The sequence below is a fragment of the Meriones unguiculatus genome, chromosome 4 (assembly GCF_030254825.1).
Source record: "Meriones unguiculatus strain TT.TT164.6M chromosome 4, Bangor_MerUng_6.1, whole genome shotgun sequence".
Classification (NCBI taxonomy): Eukaryota; Metazoa; Chordata; class Mammalia; order Rodentia; family Muridae; genus Meriones; species Meriones unguiculatus.
Window position 1 is genome coordinate 90,093,964 of NC_083352.1, and position 25,829 is coordinate 90,119,792.

The window sequence follows — 25,829 nt, forward strand, 5'->3', positions numbered from 1 at the left end:
CAGCTGCCCCTGTCTTCCTTTGTGCTGGGTTAAAGGCATGGATGGCACCCGGCTGACTTATACTACTTTTGACCCACATTTATTTAGTGATAATGCATATAATAGAAGGACCTATTTGCAAGGCTAGCATTCAGTTGATGCCTGGCAGCTTGAACTCCAAGAATTACTTAAATAAGAGCAGCTCCTGTGGCTGTGAGAACACACCATCAGTATATGGTGAACATCTTTTCTGCAGGAAGCCTGAGACCTTGGTATATGCTGAATAGAGTATGCCAATGAAACCAGCTGTTTCACTGAGCTTCACTAAGCATCCAGCTGCCCTAAGCAGAAAGGTATGGCTCAGGCCAAGCATCTGTTTACCACCTGCCTCACTACAGCAATCTCTCCATTCAGCATATGTGTGCACTAGCTTCCTGGTACATGATATGCTAAAGTAAACTGTATGCTGCATTTTAAATTCCCTACAGAAGGGCTATAAGTTTTACATGTCACCTAAATACAAGACAGTAACCATATTCCCACACATCCTTGCTGACCAGTCATTCATCCTTGTGCTAGAAACAAGTCTTGCTGTAGTTACAGCCTCTTAAAAATACTAACAACTGATGTCTTATTCTAAGCCATGAATAGTGTAGGCACAATAAAAACTGAGTTACAGAGAATGTTCATACAAATGAAGAACTGAGAATGCCTTCCTTCTTTCCTTCCTTCCTTCCTTTTTTTTTTTTTGTTTTTTGTTTTTGTTTTTGAGATAGGGTCTCATATAGCCCAAGCTGGCCCAAACTTGCTATATATCAAAGATGACCCTGAACTCCTGACCCTTCACCTCTGCATCCCAAGAACTGGATTCCAGCAGAGTGCCACACATCAGGCTCTGTACCTTAGTAAAGTCTGGTAAATACCACTCAGTCTGTTCAGAACTTTTATGGGCATGACTCCTCATACTTCTTTAAAATTCCTCTTAATTTCCACTTTTTTATTAGAGAAGACAGTGTTTTCACTGTACCTCCAACACCCTCTATACTATGTCTTTTTTGGACTGTCATCCTTTGAGCTGCCTTGCTCATCTTTATGCCCAGCTCCAATCCAGGGCCCAATGTGGTAGGCACTTCACCCATCAAGTGTTTGTGGAATTGAAAGCATTGACTATGGCTTCTTTGTTTGTTTTTCCCAACAGGGTTCTTTGGCTGCTCTAGAACGAGCTCTCAAAGATTCCCCTGCCTCTGCCTCCAGAGTTTTAAAGGCATAAAGGTTAAAGGTGTGCGCCACCACTGCCCAGCAGTTTACCCTTTTAAAATTACACTAAGGGCCAGCAATCTGAAGGACTACACTTGAGTATGTGGGATTAAGAAGGGTGGAGGTAGCTCTTCTAGTGGCTAAGCAGCTGCTTCTAAAAGAACCATGGGAAGGGAGATTTATTATCACATTGATACAGGGCTTCATGTAGCATACATGAAGGCTTGAACGTGTAGCATACATGAAGGCTTGTACAGGGCTTGAACGTGCTGTGCTGTGTAGCTGGGAAGGACCTTGAATTGCTGATCCATGTGCCTCTAACCTCTCAAGTGCTGGGATTAACAGTGTGTACCAGCATGCCAGGCTCTGAGAAAGGTTTTAAGACAAGGTATTGGTTATCCAGCAGATAAACTAGACTGAGAGAGGTTAAGTATTTAGATCAATGTCACAAAGGGAGCCCAGCTCTCAACCCACTGCTCTGGAATTGCCAACAATTTTTCTCAACACTGAAAAGCACACGAAGCTTGGCCTTTATACAGGGCACGTGCAGAGACATGCTGAGCAGTCATCTCAGGTTGTCCAGGACAACCAAGGCTACACAGAGACACCCTGTCTCAAAAGAAGAAGAAGAAGAAAAAAAAAACCAGAAAAGTTTTAGATTCACCCTGACTCTTTGGAATTAAGTTTCTCTTACCTGTCTTTTGGATCCCAGCTGAAGAAAACATCCAAGTCTCTGTTGTCCCGCAAATCTTCCCAAGGAACGTCATCTTCCTCTGGCCTCAGATTCATTGATTTGATACTTTCTGCCAAGCTAGTTGATCTGTAATATAAAAGGTTTGCTTAGGCTTTATATTGTGTGCATGTGCGTGTGTGCTGTACACGAAAGACTGCATGAATATGTAAGCCCAGGGATGCCAGAGTTCTACATCAAGTGCTCTCCTCTATCTCCATCTACTTTGATTTCTGAGACAGGTATCTCACTGAACCAGGACCTCACCTGATGGCCAGTGAGCCCTAGGGATCCTCCTGCCAAGGATTACAGGCATGCACTGTCATGCCTGACTCTTTACATGGGTACTAGGGATCATAACTCTGGTCATCACATTCACACAACAAGCATTTTACCTACTGAGCCATCTCCCCAGCCCTGAAGTTTTATTTCTATAAACAATAAAGATATGAAAACATCAGACAGGACTCTCTTTTACTGGAAACAGAATAGAGACTTGCTTTAAAAATCATGGTCTCATCTAGGTCAAACAAAACAAAGACAAGTTACGGTAGCTCAGTACACAACAAGCAAACACCTCTTGGAGTTCTAGAGAATTCAATTGGAAAAGCACCTGCTCCTGAAACCTGTCCAGGGAGGGGCCTCCAAAGAACATGGAGGAGGGGTGGTGCCCAGGGCAGGCTGCTTTTCTACTGGTTCTGAGACACAGCTATAGCCCTTCAGCATTCTCCATGACAGGGTCAAGGTTCTGTGTCTCCCTCCTTCTCTTCCTATCTTCCACTCTTCCCTTAACTCTGCTACTGACAACCATGAACATCTGATCTGGGCCTCTGTTCCTCCTGGTCTCTCATTGGGTACTTACATGTTTGCTTCAAGTAGAAGGTCTAACAGCATCCGTTCAGTGCGCACTTGTGCAAAGTGCAGAGAATTATTCAGCCTGTTCCTAAAAGCGATAAACTCTGGGATCTTCTCAAATGCACCGTATTTGTAAGCTTGAATAATGTATTCTGAGGTCTGAGAAGGAAAGACATCACCGTGGTATAAATACTCCCTGGTCAGGCAATAGAAGCAAAGCTTGCCAGGCAACTAAACATTTAAACTAGAACCAAGGCTTTGGTCCAGACTCTGAAGGTCTGGGCTACACAGCGAGGTCCCAGACATAAAGAACGTTACTTTTCTTCCCTCCTGCATCTTCAGCAAATGTCTCCTCTACCATACAGCCAGGCCTGTCTCAGCCATCATGTCTTTCAGGACAATAGGATCTTCTACCACATCAGCCAAGAATATGGCAAGTGTCATTCTAAAAGGGATCTTACAATGTATCTTTCTGCTTTTAAGACAAACTGTGCTCTGTACAAAGATTCTGAAGATGCCATAATCATATAATCCTACCCCACCCAAAATGAAACCACTCTCCTTCAGAAAGAGATTGCTCCTTGACTGCTTCTCTTTGAACTCAGTACCAGACACAAGGCAGATGAGCTTTACAGCAGGACAGAAGACACCAAACACGAGACCCACCATCAGGAATGTCATAATTTCACTTCTGAGGAAGCCATCAAGAACCAAGTTTCCTGAGCACACGAATTGCTAGAAGTTGTCCTCGACAACTAAGTGAAGCGTGTATTTTAGTTACAGATTAAAATAACCAGATGGAATGCTGCGGAGCAGAGGCAAGATGGAAAATTCTACATGAAGTCCTGGCGCACCAGAAGTAAATATCAGGGAAGAATGCCTCACAGACCACCAGGTTCACAAGACAGATCACCCCTTTGGGCCAAGGGAAGTGTTTCGCTTAATGCTGATGTCTACCCCAAAGACACTTCTAGAAAAGCCAGTCTTTTGCCTAGCCTTAGTTTGCTTGCTCTGCCCCCATTTCCTCTATGCCTAAGTAATTTGCCCAGTAGGAAAATAGGCCAATAGTCAACAACATACCCTCTGATACACAGCCTCGCAGGGTTCATTTCAGGCCGTGGGGTTGCGCCACGGGCGCTAAGTCAACTGCATTCGATGCGGCTTTTAAACCCCCAGGGGACACCTCGGCCAGCTGTTTGCCTGCAGTATCTGGAGAGATTAAAGACGGACGGACACAAGAAAATTAAAAAGATTACGTGTGATCCTGCAGGTTTAGGACTACCTGCCAGCTTGACTGAGGACACTGGCATGCCCCATCAAGAGGCCCACACTTATCACACACTTCTCTCCTATAGTCCTCAACTTAGAAGACACAGCAGGGTTGACTGCTGCTCACCCTTATAATGGGAACTTAGAGTCTGAAAACACTCTAACTAGCCAGGATGGAAGTATGACTTGGGTGGTTCTAGGCAGACTGCAATTCCAACATGAGGCCCAGCCTTCCCTCAAGTGGGAGCTAAGTGTCTGAGTGGTCCATGGAACTTCACTTGAGAAAGCAGACAACAGCTTTTATGTGAGAGAAACAAGGGGCAACCAAGGAATAAGTACAGTCTTTAACAATCCAGGAGTGTCTGCAATTTTCTGTGCATCTGCCTGCAATAGTCCTCCTTAAATTCCACAGTAAAGGGGCTCTGCAGAGCTAGCCAAAGGCCCAAGAAGCAGGAGGAGGAGGCCTAGAACATCACTGCTGAAGCCTGGCTCTTTGTGGAACGCAGCCAAACCAGAAGCCACAGGTACTCTAAAGACTGCTGACCAGAGCATGCGTCCATGCCTACCCCCTTTCATTTGTGCACCAATGAGGCAAGTTAGACACCAGAAGGATCCCTGAAATGAACCCTGGTCGCTGTGCAAATTAGCAAAGCACGTAGGTATCAGACCTTAAATGATGACCTTTCTGAATACCAAAAATAGAGACTTCAATATTTTATTATTTTTATTTATGCAATGTGTTTGGGTGGATCCCCTGAACCTGGAGTTACAAATGGTTGTGATTTGCCTATCATACATTCAGGCCCTATGCAAGCCCAGAAAGTTCTTAACCACTGTGCCAAGTCTCTGTCCAAAAGTGAGCTTTCACAACTATCTTTTGGCAATGTGGAAACCTAACACTGATTCCCAGATATGATGACCACAGACAGACAGTTATCCAAAGATAACTTTCAACACCACAGCATAAAGCCCACCTATCAACAGCAGATTTCCTATTTAAGAAGTACTTTATTAAAGAACTAATTAGGAAGTGAAATACATTAATCACCCAAGCAAAAAAACATTTGAAGACTCCCCAAAACGACCTAAGAATGAAAGGTGCAGAACACAGTCACTGGGGTTTGCAGAGAGCGGCTCCAACAGACACAGGGCTCCACCACTTCCTTACTAGAGACGCAGGCATCACTGCCTTGGGTCCTTACTGATGGGCTACCTTAGAATGGTTATAATAGTCCAGGAATAAACTCAAAGAAGGGATTGTTATTCTTCCATTAATAAAATGCTAATTTATCAGACTCAACATCGTGTACATTTAGCTACATTAGTGATTCCTGCCACAATCAACTACTACTAAAACTCTGACCCCTCTGAGACCAGGCAGGAAGATAAAGGACTTGGGACCAGTCACACCTATATTGCAAAACCCTGTCTCAAATTTTAAAAGTCTTCAGTAAATGAAATATCTTCCTTATAAAGACAGAAAAGAGCTAAAATGAGATTTGAAGAACAGTTCTTTTGAGTTAGTAATCTGATCACAGATTCCCGAATGTACTATGTAATTATAGATTTATCATTCAGCTGCTATTTACACTGGAAGTTTAGCCTAGCATCTGAACACCAGCCAAGCCAGCATCTTTGAAACAAGCTCAAATGCAAATACCTCTTCTCTCTCGAAAGTGAGATCGCCAGAAGCCAATCCCTACAGGACAAGTGGACAGATGGCGCAGGCAAAGGGGCCAGCCTTCTCTGAGATCAGAGCTGCCTTCCCACACGGACACAGTGTTCAGAAGCCCTTCTCACCTGCCTCTCTATTCTCTAACAAACCTCTCAAGAAGCAGGTGGAAAACAGGTATGACTTTAAAACACAGGCCTCAAGGGTATTTGCCAAGATGAATTCCAGATGGCAACTTCCTCATCAAGCTTGATGATGCTGACAGACCAAGGATAATGAGAGCCTGGCATGGCCAAACTCCAAGAAGTGAGGTTTAGCCACACATAAGAAGAACAGAAGCAAGCACTGGCCAATCTGAAGTCAGGCCTTCTATATACACTAGCTCCCGGACAGTTTTGCAAGACCATCAACTGAGACAAGCTGGATTCCCTAAAGGAACTTCTTTAACCAAGTGGGGCCAAGTGAACAGCAGTGAAGGCTACATGTGGACCCCACCCTCAACCTCACCTAGGGCAGCTCTAATTTACTGCCCCTTCAATGCAGTGGAGGAGGCTGTTGGCACGAACTCGGAGCCCCTTGCTTCCAATCTTGGGAAGTCTCTGAATAGCATGTGAGACACAGAGCTAAGAGCCATAAGATGTCTTAGTCTATTAATACCCAGTTGGAAATATAAATTTCCAAGGGTTTAAGTATAGACATGCACACTGAACAAATGCAAATATCTCTACCTAGTGGCCTTGGATGATTAAACTCAGCCTCAGGGCTCGTGCCAGCAACACAGCAAGGTGCCAGATGACATGTATGCCATGACCCTAGGGGGTATACTCTGAACCAGGCAGTCAGCAGCAAGCCACAGTACCAGTGGGTTTCACTTACATCTTTCTGGTTGGAGTGGAAAAACCTGAGTGCGAAGTTACAGGACTGGGAGGCAGCAGCATATTGACCCAGGGATGCGGCATATCGGGTCAGAAGATAGCTAGGTAGGAAGGAAAGAGAAAACGTTAGCTACCTCACTCTACTGTCAAATACTAGTTGCCAAGTTACTATGGTAAAAAGAGAGCAGGGAAGAAAAGAAACACTCTTCTTGTTCATGGGATCAAACTAAAAGAAAACAAAGAGTTCCTTTTTTATACCTTAATAATAACTGGAACATAGAACTGGTCAGAGAACACAATGTTCTCGTCCTAAATGCACATAGAAAAAAAAAATTCCCTTGCTGGGCACAGGGACGCATGTCTGTAATTCCAGCACTTGACAGACGCAGGTAAATCTCTGTGAGTTTGAGGTCCACCTGGGCTACAAAGCTAATACAAGACAGCCAGGGCTACACAAAGAAACCCTGTCTCAAAAAAAAAAAAAAAAAAAAAAAGAAAAGAAAAAAAGAAAGAAAGAAATGCCCTTAAGTAATTGCATAGCATAGCACAAACTCAAACTCAAAGTGAAGCCTTGGATCAGAGGCAAGAGCAAGGGAGTAGACTCCAAAATAAAGTCCTAAATATACACCCAACAAAAGGGTGCAACTGCGCCTTGTCCAACAGCTGGTGCTGTCTCTGGGGAACCATGTGACTGTTCTGAAGCTTCAAACTCTAGCTCAGAGATGCAGATCTTCATGCCCTGACTAGTGCCTGGAGCCCTGCACTGCCACTGTCTACACAAGTGAGTTCCCAAGGCCTGGTGCAGCTGCCTGCTCAGTATTCAGAGTATATACTACCAACCCAATGGTGTCGTGCTGGATATGCTTGGCATCAAGGCTGGAGTAAAGATCCACCACTGGCTCAAATGCACCCATCATGCAGTAGATTCGAACAAGCAGCAATTTGAACTGAGCATTGGATGGGCTGTGTGTTAAGCCTTCTTCCAGCAGAGTCAGGGCCTGCCACACGGCAGTCTCCTCACCTAGAATCAAAACACATCATTATCAACTCATCTTTAAGAACAGATTTCCTAACAACGAACCTGCCGACATCATCACCTGAACTGACAAGGCTATCAATGAGAGGATGCTTACTATTTTTAGATACAGACCTGGGATCAAAACAGGAAATCTCCTTGAATACAAAGTCCCTCAGTAGTTACATCAGTGCTTAAATACAGTGTGAAAAAAAAAGCTGCATGATCTTGGGAGGGAATCATGGAATCTCATAGAATCTCAGATTTGGGGAAGAGAAGGGCTTTTAAGAACTGGAGAATGCTAGCCCTTCCCTGCAGAGTTTTCCCTACAAGACCTACAAGATATTATCCTAACGTCATTTTTATTTCATATGTAATACCACACATGATACTTAAAAAACAAACAAACAAACACAACAACAACAACAACAACAAAAACCCTATTAGAACTAGAGAGGTGCCTCAGCAGATAAATGCTCCCGAACAAAGTGCAGCCAAGTTCAATCCCACATGGAAGGCGAACTGCCTCCTCCAAGTTGTCCCCTGACCTTTACACATGAGCCATGGCACATTTGTGTCCACATGGATATATATATACACATAAACACACAAAATGCTTTTTTTTTTAAAAGAAGCCAATGTGGTACCGCACTTCTCTAATCTCAGCACTCGGAATGCAGAGGCAGGTGGACTTCTCTGAGTTTGAGGCCAGCCTGGTCTACAAAGTGAGTTTCAGGCTGCCAGGAATACAAGGCAAGACCTTGTCTCAAAAATCAAAATATAAAAACAAACAAACCAAACAAACATTTTTTACTATAATTGTTTAAGGTAAATAAAGGGCTTTTCTGTTCTGCGGGGCTGCCCATCTGCCTCTGAATCAGTGTGGTCCACTTGAACTCTAGCTTTGTTTCATGGCGACTGTTCTTTATGCAGCTACATTGAGAAACCATGAAGCTGGAGAGATGGCTCAGTGGTTAAGAGCACTGTCTGCTCTTCCAGAAGAAAGTGGGTTCAATTCCCAACACCCACATGGTGGCTCATGACCAAAATGGTACTGATGGCCTCTTCTAGCACTCAGGTGTACTATGCAAACAAAGCACTCCTATATTAAGAAAGTACATAAATAAATAAAATAAAACAAAACAATCAGATAGCTGCTCATTAGAGAGCAGGAAGAGCTGGGTCTAAGAAAGTCGTAAATGTGGAGCTTGTACAGTGTGAAGCCTCCAACACCAGCAAGCCCAAGAGCTGACACAGATGTCCTACCTGCTTCTCTCCAGATATCAATGAGCACATGGACAGCGAGGAGGCAGTAATAGTCAGAGAACTGCAACTCTGTCTTCAAACAAGATCGCCCTAGGGGAAAATCACACCTGTTCTTAATACTTATTCATCAAGTGCTACTGTAAGAGGCTTTTGTTTATTTGCTTTTTAAGAAAGAAAAATAACAGGCAGAGAAAGAGGAAAAAGAAAACATACTGAAGACAGATTCAAGCCATAATAACTGAGGATGTAGAGTGGAAATAAAGTACTTGCCCAGCATACATGAGGCCCTGGCTTCCATCTCTGGTAAGAAGAGAATGTACAGGAGAAAGGATGGATGGATGGATGTATGGATACAAACCAAAGGCTTAAAAGAAGTCACACTCAGCTAGAACAGAAACGTTCCCAGGTGTACATGCCAGCCACAAGGGAAAGATCTGAAGAAGTCTGATGTTAAAGAAAGAACCACGGCCCAACCTCCCCTGCCAAGTAGTTCTTATGTACAGCAGTGCTTTTGCAACAACTTTACTGAGCAGCTTGCATTTCCATCAGGTGTCCAGCAAATCTAGTCAGAGGGATCCCTGCTTCTGCACTGGACATTTACCTTACAAAGCACACTGCTTCACACAGCCTTTATGAAGACTAAGGACAGATCTCCCAAGTTCAAAAATCCTCACATATCATGAACACATTTAAGAACCATGGAACAGCCCAGCTGATAAGAGACACCATACAACAATAGGACTAAGAAAGCTTCTGAGTACTCAGAGAGCCGGGCACGTGATCCAACATTCCTGACTTCTCAGTCTTAGCAGAACTGGGATACAGGGCAAGGAAGACTTCACCTATCTGAACAGCTACTCACCAAATTCCAGTCCATGCTGGTACCTTAACATTAATTCTCTGACCACCTCCAGCTTCTGATTCTTATCCATGATATGGTACAAGCCAAGGAGCCTTGTCAGCTGCACAACACACAGATGCTGCTGCAGGGCTCGGATGTCAGCTGGCAGAGCAAGCTTATCCTCTGTTGGTGTTGACAACGGAACAACTCCAAGAAGCTGGTTAATGAACTGCAGAGAGGATGAACAAAGGCCACACAATGCAAGCACGTTATATCACCTGAGATGCTCTATAAAAAGAACCCCTGCACTGTGCCATCTCTACCACCAACAGCTATTGTTCAGCCTCTACCAGGTGTGGTGTGGTGTTGCATGCCTGGGGAGGTGGAGCAAGTTCAAGGTCATCCATTGCTATGCAGCCTGGAGTATAAGTGATCCTTTTTCTACCCCACATTTCATTGTGTGTGTGTACCTGCATATGCCAGTGGTAATGCTCGTGGAAGCCAGAAGAGGTCACCAGATGCCCAGGGACTGGAGTTACAGGTAGTTGTAAGCCATGTGGGTGCTAGGAATCAAACATGGGCTTCTACAAGAGCAGCCGGTGCTCTTAATCACTGGGCTATCTCTCCAGCTCCCAAAGAATCTATCTTTAAAAACCTAATTTTTTTTTTTTTTTTTTTACTTTTTTAAAAAGTTATAGCAAAATTACAAAGTAAAATAAGACTATGAGACTCCCTGGACTAGCTTTCATTCTTGAGCCAGCACCTCCTCTAAGGAAACAAGCCTTGTTGTGTGGGGTTCCCTGGTACTCAAACAAACCCATCAAGTACAGCTGCTCAGAAGCCTTCATGCAGCCTTCATCAGAGTCTTTGGCAGGAGACAGAGCCTTCTCCTCAGAACAGCCTTGCCACCCAGTGCTTCCAGCAGGAAGAAGGCCAGCACTGTTGGACAAGACCCTCTGCCCCATTGCTCAGAACATGACCTACTCACACGAGTAATCTGTAATCAAGTAATCTGGTCCACATGGTCACCTGGATTCTACTTAGATTCCCTCCAAAACAAAACTCACCGTACTTTTTGGAGGACTCTATTACCTTTTTCTCACTGAACCAAAAATTCTATTCCCTCCTCCCCTCCCTCTTCTATGTGACAGCTGTCCAAATATATCTTTCCCAGACCAAACTTAACCCACTCACCTATCTTTTTCTCTTGTAAACATCAAATGCTTCTAGAACCCAGATTCTTTTCTGCATGTTACATTTTACCCGATAGTTCGTAGGTCTATCCCAAGAACAGTTCCACTAAAGCAATGTAGTCTTTCAGAGCCCCACTGAGATGACTGGATCCTATGAGTTAGGTATCTGAGATTAATATCATGTACCACATAAAGCCTGCCAAAGTACTGAGTCCTGGTGGAGGGAAGACATGCATTCCACTATTCTCAATCCACTTCATTCACTCCTAATGGGAACAGAAGGCATCAGCTTTGGCACAGCAAGGCTTCCAGTCCTCACAAGCTTTGCTACATGGTTACTAGTAAAAAAGTAGATGGGAACAGCTGGCTTTATCCATGGCCTTCTCACTTTACATGGTGCTGTATTCCACCTCAGGCACACTGCTTCAGTGGACAGAGGACTCCAAGTGCCTAACAAAGGACGGCTCTGGAGCACGTGCTAAACACGTTGAGTATGAAACAGTCTAGGGCAGTGATTCTCAACCTGTGGCTGTGACACCTTTGTGGGTTGAATGATCCTTTCACAGGGATTGCGTATCATACATCCTGTATATCAGACCTTTACACTACATCTCATACAGCAGCAAAATACAGATATCAAGCAATAAAATAACTGTGTGGTTGGGGTCACAACAACATGAGCAACTGTATTAAAGGGCTGCAGTGTTAGGAAGGTTGAGAGCTGCTGTTTAGGGTGCTCCTATGTATGGCACTCTAGCATGTAAGGACTCAGCAGGAGGTACAGGCCACAAAAGTACCAGCCTAGCTTGACTTAGGCATGCTCAGCCACTAGATGAGAAGTTAGCTGGACACAGTGGCTCACACCTGATCTCAGCATTTGAAGGGAGAGGAAGGACCCTGGGTATGTGATCCTGTCTCAGAAAAATGAAGTTCCTCTTGTTATGGAGAAATCTGATTTACAGGATGTGACAGTGCTAAGCACTGTGGCTGCAGGACAGTTACTATACCACCTCCTGCTGAAGTGTCCAAACAGACACTTCAGCCAGTAGCAGCACTCTGAGGGACACATACTTGTGTGCACTGGGCAGCAGGCAAGAGGTCAACAAACACCTTCAGGTCTGTGAAGCAACATGGCTTATCCCCGAACTTCTTGAAATACTGGAACATTAACTCTTCTGGGTCACCTTAAAGAAGACAATAAATTAGCCATAGACTGAGGCAATTTCTAGAACATACCTAATTAGATTAGAGACATGCCTAATCTAAAAGGATCTGTTTTATTTAAATTAACTTTGTTTAAACCCAGGCATGGTGGTACACATCTTTAATTCTAGCACTCCCTATATCAAAAAAGAAAAAAAATAAGAGTCATATCGTGGGCACACCTGCAATCCCAGCACTTGGGAGATAAAGGCAGTTTAAAGCTATCCTGATTACACTGTGAGCTCAGGCTGTCCTTCCCACTTTCTAAAAAAAAAGCTAAGGATGGTAGCTCAGACTGGGAAAAGTGAATTCCAGGCCAGTTTGGGCTACTGAGTGAAAAGATCCATTCATGATAAAGCAAAAGGGAAGATAATACTGACACACTCTGAGAAGTGTTGAAAATGGTTGAGACTGGAAATTTCTCTTTAACTGGATCATCAAGTGCACAATGAACTAAACACACACTTATATAAAAAGCAAAGACAAATATGGGCGGGAGACGGGTCTTGTAAATAAACCATCTTTGGTAACTATTTTCAGTCAGTAAGTGCATTGAAAATGAATACTGCATTCAAGATTTGGGAGACCTCTCATCTTCTCTGGGTTTCACCACTATCCAACCATTTCTTACCCAGCTTATACTCTTCGTTACAACCTTGACTCCGCAGGCGCCTGATGAGCTCCAGCTTAGCTAGGTGTGGGCCCCTGAGGTGTCGAGAGCTTTGCGATGTCTCCGTTATCCGATCCTCTATAAACTTCATAGCGTCTTCTGCAGAGCAGTGTACTTCCCCTTCTAAGGAACTAGAGGAAACACAGGACAAAGTGACTGCCTCAGACTGATCTTAAGAAACAATAGGAGCAATGAAAGAACGGTGGCTGAATGTGGTGACAACTACAACCCCTGCCTGTAGGAAGCAGCTGGAAACTCAACAAGGTCAACACAGTCTGCAGGTCAAGAAATTGCCTCAAAAGGTCAAGAGCTCCCAGTACCAGGGTGAAGAGGCTGACCTAGACTGGTCCACATACTTCCAGGACAGCCAGCGCTACATAGAGAGCCTGTTGCAAAGAAAAAAAAGAAAAGGCAAGAGCTAGCAGTGTAGCTTAGCAGGAAATCAAAGTGCTGGGCAGAGTCCCTGACACGGGTAGTGGTGCAGCCTCCATCAAGTGAGGCCAGGCAGGTGTGAGAAATCCATGAGCCTGACCTAACAGGTAGTAATCAACAAAATTACTCTTAGCTTTGATTCCTGGATACTGTAGAATAACAAACTACTCCCACATCTTTAAAGATAGTGATGTGGCAAAGTGGTTAAAGCATCACCACTGTGAGCCTGACCACCTGAGCTCTACCCCAGGACCAAACAGAAGGAAGAAGGGACTCCTACAAGGTGTCCTCTGACCTACATGCACATGTGGTGGCACACAAGCACACACACAAATAGATGAATAAAAATTTTTGTTTTGTTTTGTTTTTTCCTTTATAGTTTTTCAAGACAGGGTTTCTCTGTGTAGCTTTGGCTATCCTAGACTCACTTTGTAGACCAGGCTGGACTTGAACTTACAGAGATCTGCCTGCCTCTGTCTCCCAAGTGCTGGGATTACCCTCCAGAGCGCTAGGATTCAGGGTGTGCACCACCACACCTGGCTAAATAAAGTTTTTTTTAAAAAAACTAATTCTTAAAGATTCAACATAAACTTGCTTAATATTACTTATATAAAAAGGGGAACGGGGCTAGAGAAATGGCTCAGAGGTGAAGATCACTGTCTGTTCTTCCAGAGGTCCTATGTTCAATTCCCAGCAACCACATAATGGCTCACAACCATCTATACTGGAAACTGGTGCCCTCACCTAACATGCAGGTGTACATGCAGACAGAACATTCACACATAAAACAAATAAACAAATACATCTTTAATTTAGAAAGGGGGGTAGAAAAATTCTGTAATAATTCAATTACCGTCCAAAGCAGAAACATTAATGGATTATAAAAACATCTCTGAGATGTTCTTGAGCCACTAACAAAAAGCCCCACTCTCATGGTACATAGCTGTATTAACAAACAACAGGAACAAGTGGGGAGGTGAGGTGCTGCTGGGATTTATTTTACACTAATAGGTTACGTGGGACACCACATGGGGACTAAAGAAAGAAGTTATACAGGGTACATGTGATTATTACAGTAACCCAAAGCGTTATTTGAAAGGACTGGAAAGATAAAACACTGATGCACAATGAAGTCCTTTTGCTCCATCACACTCAGAAGTACCAACATAATCCAGACATGCTGGCACATGCCTGTGACCCCATTCCTCAGGCTAATGCAAAACAGCAATCCTTGTACTGGGGATGCAGTTCAGTGCTGAAAAGGCTTGACCCTGGGGTCAACTCTCAGTGCACGGGCAATGACACTGTAACTCAACAAAGATAACAACCATCTGGGGACACAGGTAAAGAAACCCAAAAGTGTCACTGTAACTTGCCCAAACCAAACCTTTTAAAATACAACATACAGGCTAGAGAGATGGCTCAGCAGTTATGAGCACTGGCTGCTATTTCAGAGGTTCGGTTCCCAGCATCCACACAGCAGCTCACTCATCAATAACTCCTGTTTCAAAAGATACAATGCCCTTTTCTAGTCTTCCAGAGCACTACAGTGCATACATATACCTGTTGGTAAATTACTCATATATATAAAATAAATGTAATCTCTGAAAAACATTTAAAAATATGTAACACACATCCCCCTTTTAAATATTAAGATATGGAAGTGAAAAAGATGGTGACTTACTGTTCCCCTTCAGCAGGAGGCGTCCAGGACTCTTCAATCAGTCGAAAGACAGAATCGAAATAAGTCAGATAGAACTGCCAGTCATCAGAGCTAAAATCAGATTGAACGATGCACACAGGATTAAACCCAGGTTGTGATAAAGCTGCTTTAGGAACCGTGACTGCAACCCACTTTCTAATCATACCCTTCGTGTACCAGGAGCCCCAAGATGGGTGATGCCAAGGCTGTGATAGCCTGAGGATGAGATGCTCAAAAACTAACAAAAGCTCCCAATGAGCTCTTTCTACAGAGAAGCTGGGTGGAGAGGGCAGCCCCTCTGAGTGTCAAATATGAGAACAAGTGCTACTCCAAGACCCAGCTCAGCTACCACCATAAAGGCAACACTGGACCATAATAGAAAGTAAAGCTCATTGAAAACTTCCAGACCTCTAAAAGACACCCAGAACCCTCATGGCACACAGAGAGCATCAGTCTAAGGTGAGGCCTGGTAATCTTGCCCCACAAGCAGTAACATCAACTCACTTTTTCAACAGGAGGCGTCGGGAAAGGGCGTTGCACTCTGGCCACTTGCTCAGTTTCTTGTACATGGCCATGCATTTGTTTTCCCGACTCTGAATTTCACTTGTCAACTTCTCTATAATAAAAAGTACAAAAGTGGTGGGCTGGTTTCACATCTCAGAATAAAACCCAATTACAGGAAAAACAAGGTCACATTTTCTTGCTCCCTCTTAGAATACACACTATCTTACATAGATCATCTTCCTAAATAGAAAACTCCCAACAATGACTTTTGATAATCACTGATGAGCCACATGTAAAATACAGCATTTCAGGACTAGAAAGCTCAGCTGACACATTTGAAATGGGGTAAGAAAGGTGACTTTTTTTTAAGATTTATTTATTATGTATATAGTGCTCTGCTTACACGTGTGCTGTAGGCTAGAAGAGGGCACTAGATCTTATTATAGATGATTATGAGAGACATGTAGTTGCTAGGAATTGAACTCAGGACCTCTGGAAGAACAGGCTGTGCTCTTAACCCCTGAGCAATCTCTCCAGCCACAGAAAGATGACATTTTAAAATAGAAGACAAAACTACTTAGAAGAGTTGGGCGAGAAAGACAGTAAGTAGCAAGTACATTATCAATGGGGCTCACAGAGACAGGCTTGCATCTATCTGAAGAAGGTCAAGCCAGATGACAAGCTACACCAAAAACCAAAGAGAGGGGGCTGAAGAGGTGGCACTGTGGTAAAGAACACGAACTGCTCTTCAAGAGGACCAGGGTTCAGTTACTAGCACCCACACTGCAGCTCAATACTATCAGTAACTCCAGTTCCAGGGGCCCTGATGCCCTCTTCTGGCCTCCATGGTCACTTCATATATATGATGCAGGCATGCATTCAGGCAAACACCCATACATATAAAATAAATGTTTGAAAGAAGAAAGGAAAAAAAAAAAAAGACTGGGCTCAGGTGTGATGATGCATACCTATACCTGGCCAGCATGTGGGACACAGAGGCCAGGGTTAGAGGCTAATTTGGTCCACATAATGAACTCCAGGCCAGTCAGCCCTACGCAACAAGACTTTGTCTTCAAAAGCCAAAGAAGGACAGTTTTGCCAGGCATGAAGGCTCTGTCTGTAATCCCAATACTTAGGAGGCCAAGGCAGAATGACTGCTGTTTGAGGCCAGCCTGAGCTACATCCAAGGTTGCAGAGGTAAGACTGTCTCAAACACCTCACAAGACAACAGGTTGAAGAGAGAGCTCAGCAGTTAAGAGCACTGTTGCTTCTGCAGAGGACCCAGGTTTAATCCCTAGAACCCATATGGCAGCTCACAACCATCCATAACAGTAATCCCAGGGCATCTGTGGGCATTACAAACATGACACGCATTCCACACATGCAGTAAAATACTCATACACTTAAAACCTGGCAACAGCAAGCAACAGGGTAGAAGATCCTGGATACATCCTCTCATATACCTTCAGTCTAAAGCCATGAATTATCTTTAGTTAAAAACATTTTAAGGCAGCCCAGTGTTGGTGGCGAACAACTTTAATACCCATACTCAGAAGGCAGAGGTGGGCAGATCTTTGAGTTTGAGGCCAGCCTGATCTACTGAGCAAGTTCCAGGACAGCCAGGATATACAAAGAAATGCTGCCTCAAAAAACAGAGGCAAACAAACAGTTTAACCCAGGAGTTTTCAGGCAGCACAAACTGGGCTCAACGGAAGAAACTGGAGGTGGAGCACGAGAAAAGTAAGGTAGAGGAAACCTGGAGGAAGATAGGAGAGGTTGGAGAATGAATAGCATCAAAATGCATTATGAGAAATTCTCAAAGAATTAATTAAAAAAAAAAATTACTGAACCAGGCATGGTAGCATACGGCTTTAGGCCCAGCACTCCTCAGACAGAGGCAGGTGGATTGCTATGAGTTTGAGGCCTAGAAAGAGAGTGCCGGACAACCAAGGCTACACAGAAAAACCCTGTCTCGAAAAACAAAAACAAAGACAAAAATAAATAAATAAATAAAATAAAAAAATACAAGAAAAGAAAAAATTATTGTTTCATTGTTTGTTTGTTACCAGTTCTCTCTACATAGCTCTGTCTGTCCTGGAACTCACTATGTAGTCCAGGCCTGCTTCTGCCTCCCAAGTGCTAGGAATAAAAATATTTTTAATGGGAACTAAAGAGATGACTCAGCGGATAAGAGCATTGAATGCTTTTTTAGAGAACTCAGGTTCAATTCCCAGCACGTACACAGCAGCTCAAAACTGTAACTCTAGCACAGACATACATGTAGGCAAAACAGCAAAGCACATAAAATAAATAATTTTAAATATATATATTTTAATAGTTTAAATATAAATTTAGAAAACAAAGAAGACGAGAAGCACAAAGTCATTCAACTTTTATGACTGCATGGGAGTTTACAAGAAATAATTTTCATCCTCAAATTAAAAACAAAACAGAAAACTATAAATTACCTCCTAATTTCCCTCTAATGACATCCAGGGCTTCCTGGTACTTCCCCAACCGTTCCAGGATCATATAATAAAGTTCAACCTTGCAAAAGACACAAACAGTTGCAGTATTGAGATGTCAGCAGCAACACAAGCATCTGTGTATTCATTACAGCTATTTAACAGAACTGTGTCAAGATCTCCCTTTCCACACACATCTTGGCAGGGTGCACTTGCTGGCAACAGCTTGGCTTCACTGTGCCTGAGCTAAGCCTGCCTGGTCTTGTTTACTCAAGGTCTAGATGGGGTCACCAGCTCGGAGGCGGACACTGGGATACAAGGCTTGTGTTGTCACAATTGGGGAATGGAGGAATGGTGTGTACTCACTTCCGCTTCAGCTTCTATTTTGTCCTCTTTCACCATTTTCTCTACCATCCTCTCTGCCAGGGGCAGGAACATGGTTTTTGAGAGGTTCTCATCTCGTGCAGATATGGACTACAGGAGGAAAGATAAGTGATACTTTGAGCTCTCACCTGCGTGCTCTGTTCAGGTCACCATGTAGACACCACAACCACTGTGACCTGTTGCTGCAGGATATTTGATCACAGAGAATGTATTTACTAGAAAAGCCTCTTTCTAGTTGCAGTGTGGCTCAGCCCTAGCACACAACCTTCAATCCAAGAGCTTTCTGCTTGAACAGGATTAAATAAAGATCAAGAGGCAGAACAAACAGCCAGCTGACAGGAAAAAAAAAAAAAGAGAGTAAAAGGAACTCAGGAGGGCAGAGAGATTCACAGGAAGTAGAAGGGAGAGACACTAAGTTTGAGGAGTTATTTGAGATGGCAGGAGGAAGGAGGAATCTTTTGGGGATGTCTCCTGAGGAGGTAGGTCAGCTGGGTTCTTTCTCTGCCTCTCTGAGCCAGCAAGCCTTCAACCCAGCATCTAACTCCCGAGTCTTTATTGGTAAAACTGAACAGCCAAGAAAATCCTAAGCAGCCAGGCATTATGAACACCTGTAATCCCCAAATTCAAGAGGTCGAAGGACCAGGATTTTGAGTTTGAGGTCAACCTAGGTTACATAGCAAGTACAAAAAGATACAAAACTAAATAAAGGAAGCTCAAAAACTCTCAGTGGTTAAGACAGCTAGCTGTTCTTCCAGAGGACCTTGGTTTGATTCCCAGTACCCAAAAGGCAGTTCACAACTATTTGTAATTCCAGTTAAAAGAGATCAGACACCTTTTTCTGGCCTCTGGGGCCACCAGGCTCACACGTTGCACAGACACCTTTACAGGCAAAATACCCAGACACATAATATAAAACTGAATTAAATGAAGACTACCCCAAGTATCCCCAACTTGAGGGGCCAAAGGGTGATCCGTAAAGACCCTCCTATCACTTGGTGCAGTGTATTACCTAAGTTCAAAGTTCATTACAAACAACAATGGTAAAGAAAGACTTCAATCCCACACTGAGTCACATACTTACTTGCATGATTAAGCTCATCACGGACCAAAAGTAGTAAGGGTTTTTGGGGACAATCTTATATAGAGCCATGCCAGCCTGAAAGATAAGAGAGCTTAATTTAGAAAACATAAGATAGAGAACAACTAATAAGCTGGACATGAAAACAATAAATCTGGATGTGTGGCACATTTCTGAGGAGATGCAACTAGGGTATGTAGGCAACACGATTACACACCCTAGTTGGTGGCAGTGCTGGGTGACCACTTCAGCAACACGAATAAATATCGGCAACACAAATAAATAAATGGCAAGTTTTACCATCCTAAGTTATAGTTCAACTTCTGAACTGCTGTTCTAAAGTCAAAGTTCAAAACTCATAAAATGGACAAGGCCCAGAACAGTTCTAAGAAGACTACCAAAACACACAAAATCTGACTGCAAGTATCAGGTTCAGTTTCCAGCACACACTCACAGCTGCTCACAACCTTCCATAACTAACAGACCCAAGGGATCTATAGTTTCCTTCTGGCCTCCTCAGGTACTGTACACAAACATCCACATAGCAAAACACTTATATATACATACAATAAAATAAAAATAAAAGGGGACTGGAGAGATGGCTCAGGTTTAAGAGCATGTACTGTCCTTCCAGAAGGCCCGAGTTTGAGTCCCAACATCCATGTCAGACAGATCACAATTGCATATAACTCCTGTACTGGAGGAGCCTCCAGCACTTACATACACATACCCACATATACTTTTTTTTTTTGGAGACAGGGTTTCACTGCGTAGCCTTGGCTGGCCTGGTCTTGCCCTCACATCGGTCCACCTGCCTCTACCTCCCAGAGTGCTGGGATTACAGGTCTGTGTCACTACGCTCGGTCAGACACATACATTTAATGAAAGTAACAATAAATAAAGAAAATCGCATGTGAGGTGATTTTAAGAAAGGTGAGTTCAAATACATACATGTTGTTCTTTCCTCTTTAAGAGAAAATGAAGTATTACTATGAAATCCCCTGAAAAAAATAGTATCCCAGATAGACCTTAAAGGACAAAATAAGGTTCTTGACCAGATGAAGATATTTATGACACACAAACATTTACATTCAACAGCTCAGAAAGCCAATCAATTCTCAGCAGGAGAAACAAGTCTGAACAAAATCAAGAAAAATGGGTCACGGGGTTGGAGAGATGGCTCAGTGGCTAAGAAAGCCTGCTATCCTTCCAAAGGATGTGCGCTCCACAGCACACATGCACACATAAAGAAAAATCAAGAGGGCCAGGAGACAGCTTAATAGGAGAACACTGGTCCAGCAACCAGAAATCCCTGGGTCCAACCTCTAGAACTACTATAGAAAACAAAGTCAAAGGCTGGGCTTTGCATGAGGGACACACAACCAGCATTTGCAAGGCCCTACGTTCAATCTCCAGCACCAAAAATGAAAGAAAAAGAAAACATGTTCATAAGAAAGAAACATAATTACTCTGGTTGTAAAGAATCGAAAGGGGAGAGGAAAAGTATACTTCTAAGTCTCTGCCCTTCCAGGATTGAGTGTTAGTGGTACTACACAGGGGCAAAGAGGGAAGAGAGCAGGGTGGGGAGAGGAAAAGTATACTTCTAACTCTCTGTCCTTCCAGGATTGAGTGTTAGTGGTACTAAATAGGAGCAAAGAGGGAAGAGAGCAGGGCGGGTGATGAGAAGCTGTACCAGGATGTTGCCAGCAACAGAAGGCCCTGATAGCACATTGGAAGGAAAACCAAGATGGGCGGGAGACAGAGCAGACCCTCAGGGTAAGGTGGAGGACAGCCTAAGCTGTCTAGAGCTGCGTATATCTAACAGCAGGGGACACATACTCTCAAGGAATGGTTGAAGAATGTTAGAAGGCAAATTTTAGACATGATCTAAGGGGAAATTTTTATAATGTCAGATTAAAGAGATCCTGAGTATTAGAAATATAAAATATCCTACAGTGCAGGCAAAAACCTATAAAATGCCAGCTTGAGCTTTGTGTCCACCTGACAAGCACTCCACCAAGGGAGCTATCCCCGAGCCCTAACGCAATTTCTAAAAGGCTAAGAAGATAGGCAGAAGTAATGTCTGCCTAGCCTGCAGACCCCGGGTGTAACTCATCATGCCATAAAAAAACAGTAAACAAATATTAGCAAAACAGCTACTTGGAGCTTCAAAGCACAGGTTTTGATCTCTCTGGAATGTCAGCTCTATACAAAACCAGTTCGAACCTGTATCCAAATAAGGTAAGGCTCCTTCAAAGCCTTATACAAAAAAAACCCTAAAATATGATCACTGGCAAATAAGCCACTGCTGGCAAGCAAGAAAGAAAAACTTCAGCCATGGGGACTTCTCCCTTGGTGAATTTATTAAACTCTCAGAAGGCTAACATAGCTCAATTAGCTGGATGTAAACTTTATAACAACTGTCTGTCTGTTTACTCTGTGCTTTGCCATTTCTGCCCATTAATTTTCTGCAACCTAAACAGCAACATCAAGCAGGAAAGCAATCAGGAGCTGACACCAAACCAAAACAAATACACCATCAGCCAGCCAGAGGCACACTTCCCCAAGCAAAATATTTCAAAACTTTGAACAGTATGTAACTGACCAATACACACACACACACACACACACACGCACACACACAGCCGGTTCAATGACATTAGAGACTTTACACCATACCAGAGGTGTGTGGGGATGCGGTTACCTGCTGCATCTTCTTGTACTCTCCCACTCTGGCATAGGCCATAAAGAGGTGAGAGTGATACTCCTCACTGTTGGGAACTTTCTTCACAGCTGCCTCATAAAGCTTTGTGACTAACTCCGCTAAGAGGAAGAGAAGCAAGATTTGGTTACGCTTCCATGAGAGAAAATCCCAACACTCTTCATTTTCCTGTTTGGTTAAATCAGTGGTTTTAACCCTTCGAATGCTAAAATCTTTTAAAACAGTTCCTCATGTTGTGGTGACCCCAACCATAAAATGATTTTGTTGCTATTTCATAAGTGTAATTCTGCTACTGTTATGAATCATAATATAAATATCTGATGTGACCCCCAAAGGGGTCTCTAGCCAAGGGTTGAGAACCGCTGGATTAAGGGTTCCTCTTGCCACTAAAGGAGGAGGCACTGCTATTCTGCTCAGGTGTTGCTTGGATGAAGCATGGGTTAGGCCACTCCTCCTCATCACAAGGGCACCTTTACTTTGTAGGAACAGTCACTGTAGTTCCCCAAGGTTCCGCACAGTGTCATGGCCTGGCTTCCATGCTGTTCTCACTGCCCAGATTCTTCTGTCCTCTCTTCCACTCACCAAGTACCCAGTTCCAGGCAAAACCCCAACCAATCACAGCCCTCTCTGCATGGTCCACCCCCAACAGTCTACCTCACCCCAATCTGATCACTGTCTGCTGCCTGTGTTCCACTCCTACTGAAAGAGAAAGCCTCAGCTGGGCTTAGCACCGCACGCGTGAAATCCTAGCCCTCAGGAACTTAAGTGAGGCAGAAGCTGGCAGATCTCTGTGAGTTCGAGGCTAGCCTGGTCTACATAGCAAGTCCAGGATAGCCAGAGCTACACAAAGAAACCCTGTCTCAAAAAAACAAAAAACAGAATGAAAGAGAAAGCCTCTATTGTAGCATTTACTGACAGGTGATGTATCTAGGTGCGGCAGCCCATGCCTATGATAGGAGATGGCAAGGTGGAGTCTAGCCTAGCTGTGGACTGAGTTCAAGGCTATCCTGGCCTAGCCAGTAACACCCATTTCAAAAACAAAACAAAAAAACCTTAAAAATGTTAAGGATTAAGTGTACCTTAGGAGCTGAGCTGAGCTTGCCTAGCATGTGTGAGGTCCTGGGTTTGATCCCCAATAGCATGTAAATAGTCAACATTGTCTTTCTTCATCTTCAAGCAAAGAAGTGCTCTCTGATACATTCTATTCCTAATGTGGTGGCCACATGGAATGAGTATTCCCTAGCAATGAATGCAGACATAAGACCAGAAAGGTATCACATAGAAGCACAAAGCACAGACCCAGCAACAGGAAACCCAAGATAAGCTAAGGGGGCATTGTCACCAGAGAAAACAGGACAGAGATCTGAAGCCAGCAGAGGGCTATGGGTGTGGTTCTGAGATAGACGGATTGTCCATCTTGAGCAAGGAAGAAGAAAAGAGGCAGAGAAGGAGGGGTAACAAGCAAGTCAATCAAAGTTATCCAGGAGAGCAAATACTTCTGGGAAAACAGACTCAGCGAGAACATCAGAGGCTTTCCCAGCATCAACAGTGTTGTAGTCCACTCTGCCTTTTTTCCTACTGCTGAGTGTGTGAGAGAGCACAGCAGACATGCAGCGGCTACAGGACAACTCTTGGAAGTTTGTTCTCGTCTACTGTGGAGGACTCAGAGAACTAAACTCAGGCTGTCCATCTTCCTAGTAGTTTTTACCTCTAAACCATCTTACCAGCCCAAGAATATTCTATTCTTAATTACAGAGTAGCTTCACAAATATTCATTATGACTCATCAAATGTACTAAAATTACATAAACAATGTAAATAATGTTTCTAAAACAATATATTTCATAATAAAATATTTAAGAAGTCCAAAATGAGGCTGGAGCATGGTGGTGCACATATTTAATCCTAGCAGTAGGGAGCCAGAGTCAATACCTCTGTCATTTCTGAAAGAGAGAGAGAAAGAAAGGGAGAAAGAGAGAAAGAAAGGGAGGGAGAAAGAAAGGGAGAAAGAGAAAGAAAGGAAGGGAGAAAGAAAGGGAGAAAGAGAAAGAAAGGGAGGGAGAAAGAAAGGGAGAAAGAGAAAGAAAGGGAGGGAGAAAGAGAGAAAGAAAGAAAGAAAGAGAGAAAGAAAAGAGACAAAGAGAGATAGAGAAAGAAAAAGAAAGAGAAAAGAAAGGGAGAAAGAGAAAGAAATAGAGGGAGAGAGAGAAAGAAAGGGAGGGAGAGAGAAAGAAAGGGAGAAAGAAAGGAGACAAAGAGAAATAGAGAAAGAAAAAGAAAGAGAAAAAGAAAGGGAGAAAGAAAGAAATAGAGGGAGAAAGAGAAAGAAAGGGAGGGAGAGAGAAAGAAAGAGAGAAAAAGAGAGAAAGAAGGAAAGAAGGAAAGAAAGAGGGAGAAAAAAGAAAGAGAAAAAGAGAGAGAAAGAGAAAGGGAGAGAGAGAGAGAAAGAAAGAAAGAAAGAAAGAAAGAAAGAAAGAAAGAAAGAAAGTGACTCTCATTCCAAGTAAAGGAAGCTAATGCATTTAACTATCCTGGAGAAGTTATCCACAGGCCACAGTCAATGAATGCATTCCATTCATCTGTCTACTGCCACCCACTGTTCAGGGTGACATGGAAAGTCACTTACGCCGGTGCATCTCCCGGTAGAGGATTGTCAGGGCCTGAAGGGAGTTGTCATCTGTGGGCTCAAGGGCAGCTACCTCCTGGGCCAAGGTGAAGGCTTCTTCCTGTTTTCCAGTTCTCTGTAAACCAATCGCCTTGAGAACCTGGCCACAAGAAGAAAAAAATCAGTTTACACAAGAAAAGCAAAGCTAAGGCAGAAGGCTGAGTACCAGTTCTGCATCTGGGCTACAACAGTGAGAGGCCAGCTCCAAAAAGCAAGGAGGGGGTGGGAGCAAGGCTGAGAAGGCGCTTCCTTGGAAGCACTATAGCCGAGCCAAAGCCCAAACATCATCATATGCACCTAATGCCAGCGCTGGAAAGGCAGAGGCAAGTGTTCGCGGGACTCAGCAGTCAGGCAGCCCAGCCTACCTGGCCTGTTTCAGACCTGTACAAGTCTGTCTCAAAATAAATGAACGAACAAACGGGCTGGAGAGCTGAATTAGTAATTAAGAGCACTTGCTGGTATATAAAATTAGGACCAAACTTTGGATCCCAGCACTCACAAGGCCTATGACTCCAGCTCCAAGTGAACTAATCCCCATTCTAGTCTCCACAGCCATGGAGGATAGAGGGTGTACAGACAGACACATACATAATAAAATCTTTGTGTTCAATTTTTTGAGACAGGGGTTTTCTCTGTGTAGCCCTGGCTGTTCTACAAATCACACTGTAGACCAGGCTGGCCTTAAACTCACACCTGCCTCTGCCTCCACAGTACTGGGATTAAAAGTGTGTTCCACTACTACCAGGCTGTAAATTTTTTAAAAAGTCACCTCTGCTTCAACATGTACTCACATGTATACCAAAACCCACACATGCACACAGAGGACAAGGAAACGCAAACCAAGAGCTAGGCTGAAAGCAGAAGCTGCAAGGGATAGTGAGCTGCTGAGCAACTAAAAATAAACAGCAACTAAAAAGTCCTTCTTACTCTAGTCACAGTAAAAGTTCCTAATATTGTTTCTGGAGATTGTGAAAATAAGCTGGGTAGTGCTGGTGCATGCCTTTAATTCCAGCACTCAGGCTAGTCTGGTCTACAAAGTGAGTTCCTGGACAG

The 25,829-nt window shown here is 43.6% G+C and overlaps 1 protein-coding gene across 2 annotated transcripts in view; it reads right to left on the reverse strand.

Moving 5' to 3' along the window:
* Naa25 (N-alpha-acetyltransferase 25, NatB auxiliary subunit) overlaps nucleotides 1-25,829 on the reverse strand; it is a 50,397-nt gene that overhangs the window by 14,772 nt on the left and 9,796 nt on the right. For both annotated transcript variants that reach the window (XM_021633170.2, XM_060382463.1), the window contains exons 3-17: nucleotides 24,738-24,876; nucleotides 22,095-22,213; nucleotides 19,394-19,468; nucleotides 18,295-18,402; nucleotides 17,932-18,010; nucleotides 15,464-15,575; nucleotides 14,942-15,031; nucleotides 12,787-12,956; nucleotides 12,024-12,136; nucleotides 9,781-9,988; nucleotides 8,919-9,008; nucleotides 7,478-7,658; nucleotides 6,639-6,738; nucleotides 2,829-2,980; nucleotides 1,931-2,056 (exon numbers count right to left, since the gene is read on the reverse strand). In XM_021633170.2, coding sequence (XP_021488845.1) covers nucleotides 1,931-2,056; nucleotides 2,829-2,980; nucleotides 6,639-6,738; nucleotides 7,478-7,658; nucleotides 8,919-9,008; nucleotides 9,781-9,988; nucleotides 12,024-12,136; nucleotides 12,787-12,956; nucleotides 14,942-15,031; nucleotides 15,464-15,575; nucleotides 17,932-18,010; nucleotides 18,295-18,402; nucleotides 19,394-19,468; nucleotides 22,095-22,213; nucleotides 24,738-24,876 — 1,862 coding nt within the window. The remainder of the gene's footprint in view (nucleotides 1-1,930; nucleotides 2,057-2,828; nucleotides 2,981-6,638; nucleotides 6,739-7,477; nucleotides 7,659-8,918; nucleotides 9,009-9,780; nucleotides 9,989-12,023; nucleotides 12,137-12,786; nucleotides 12,957-14,941; nucleotides 15,032-15,463; nucleotides 15,576-17,931; nucleotides 18,011-18,294; nucleotides 18,403-19,393; nucleotides 19,469-22,094; nucleotides 22,214-24,737; nucleotides 24,877-25,829) is intronic.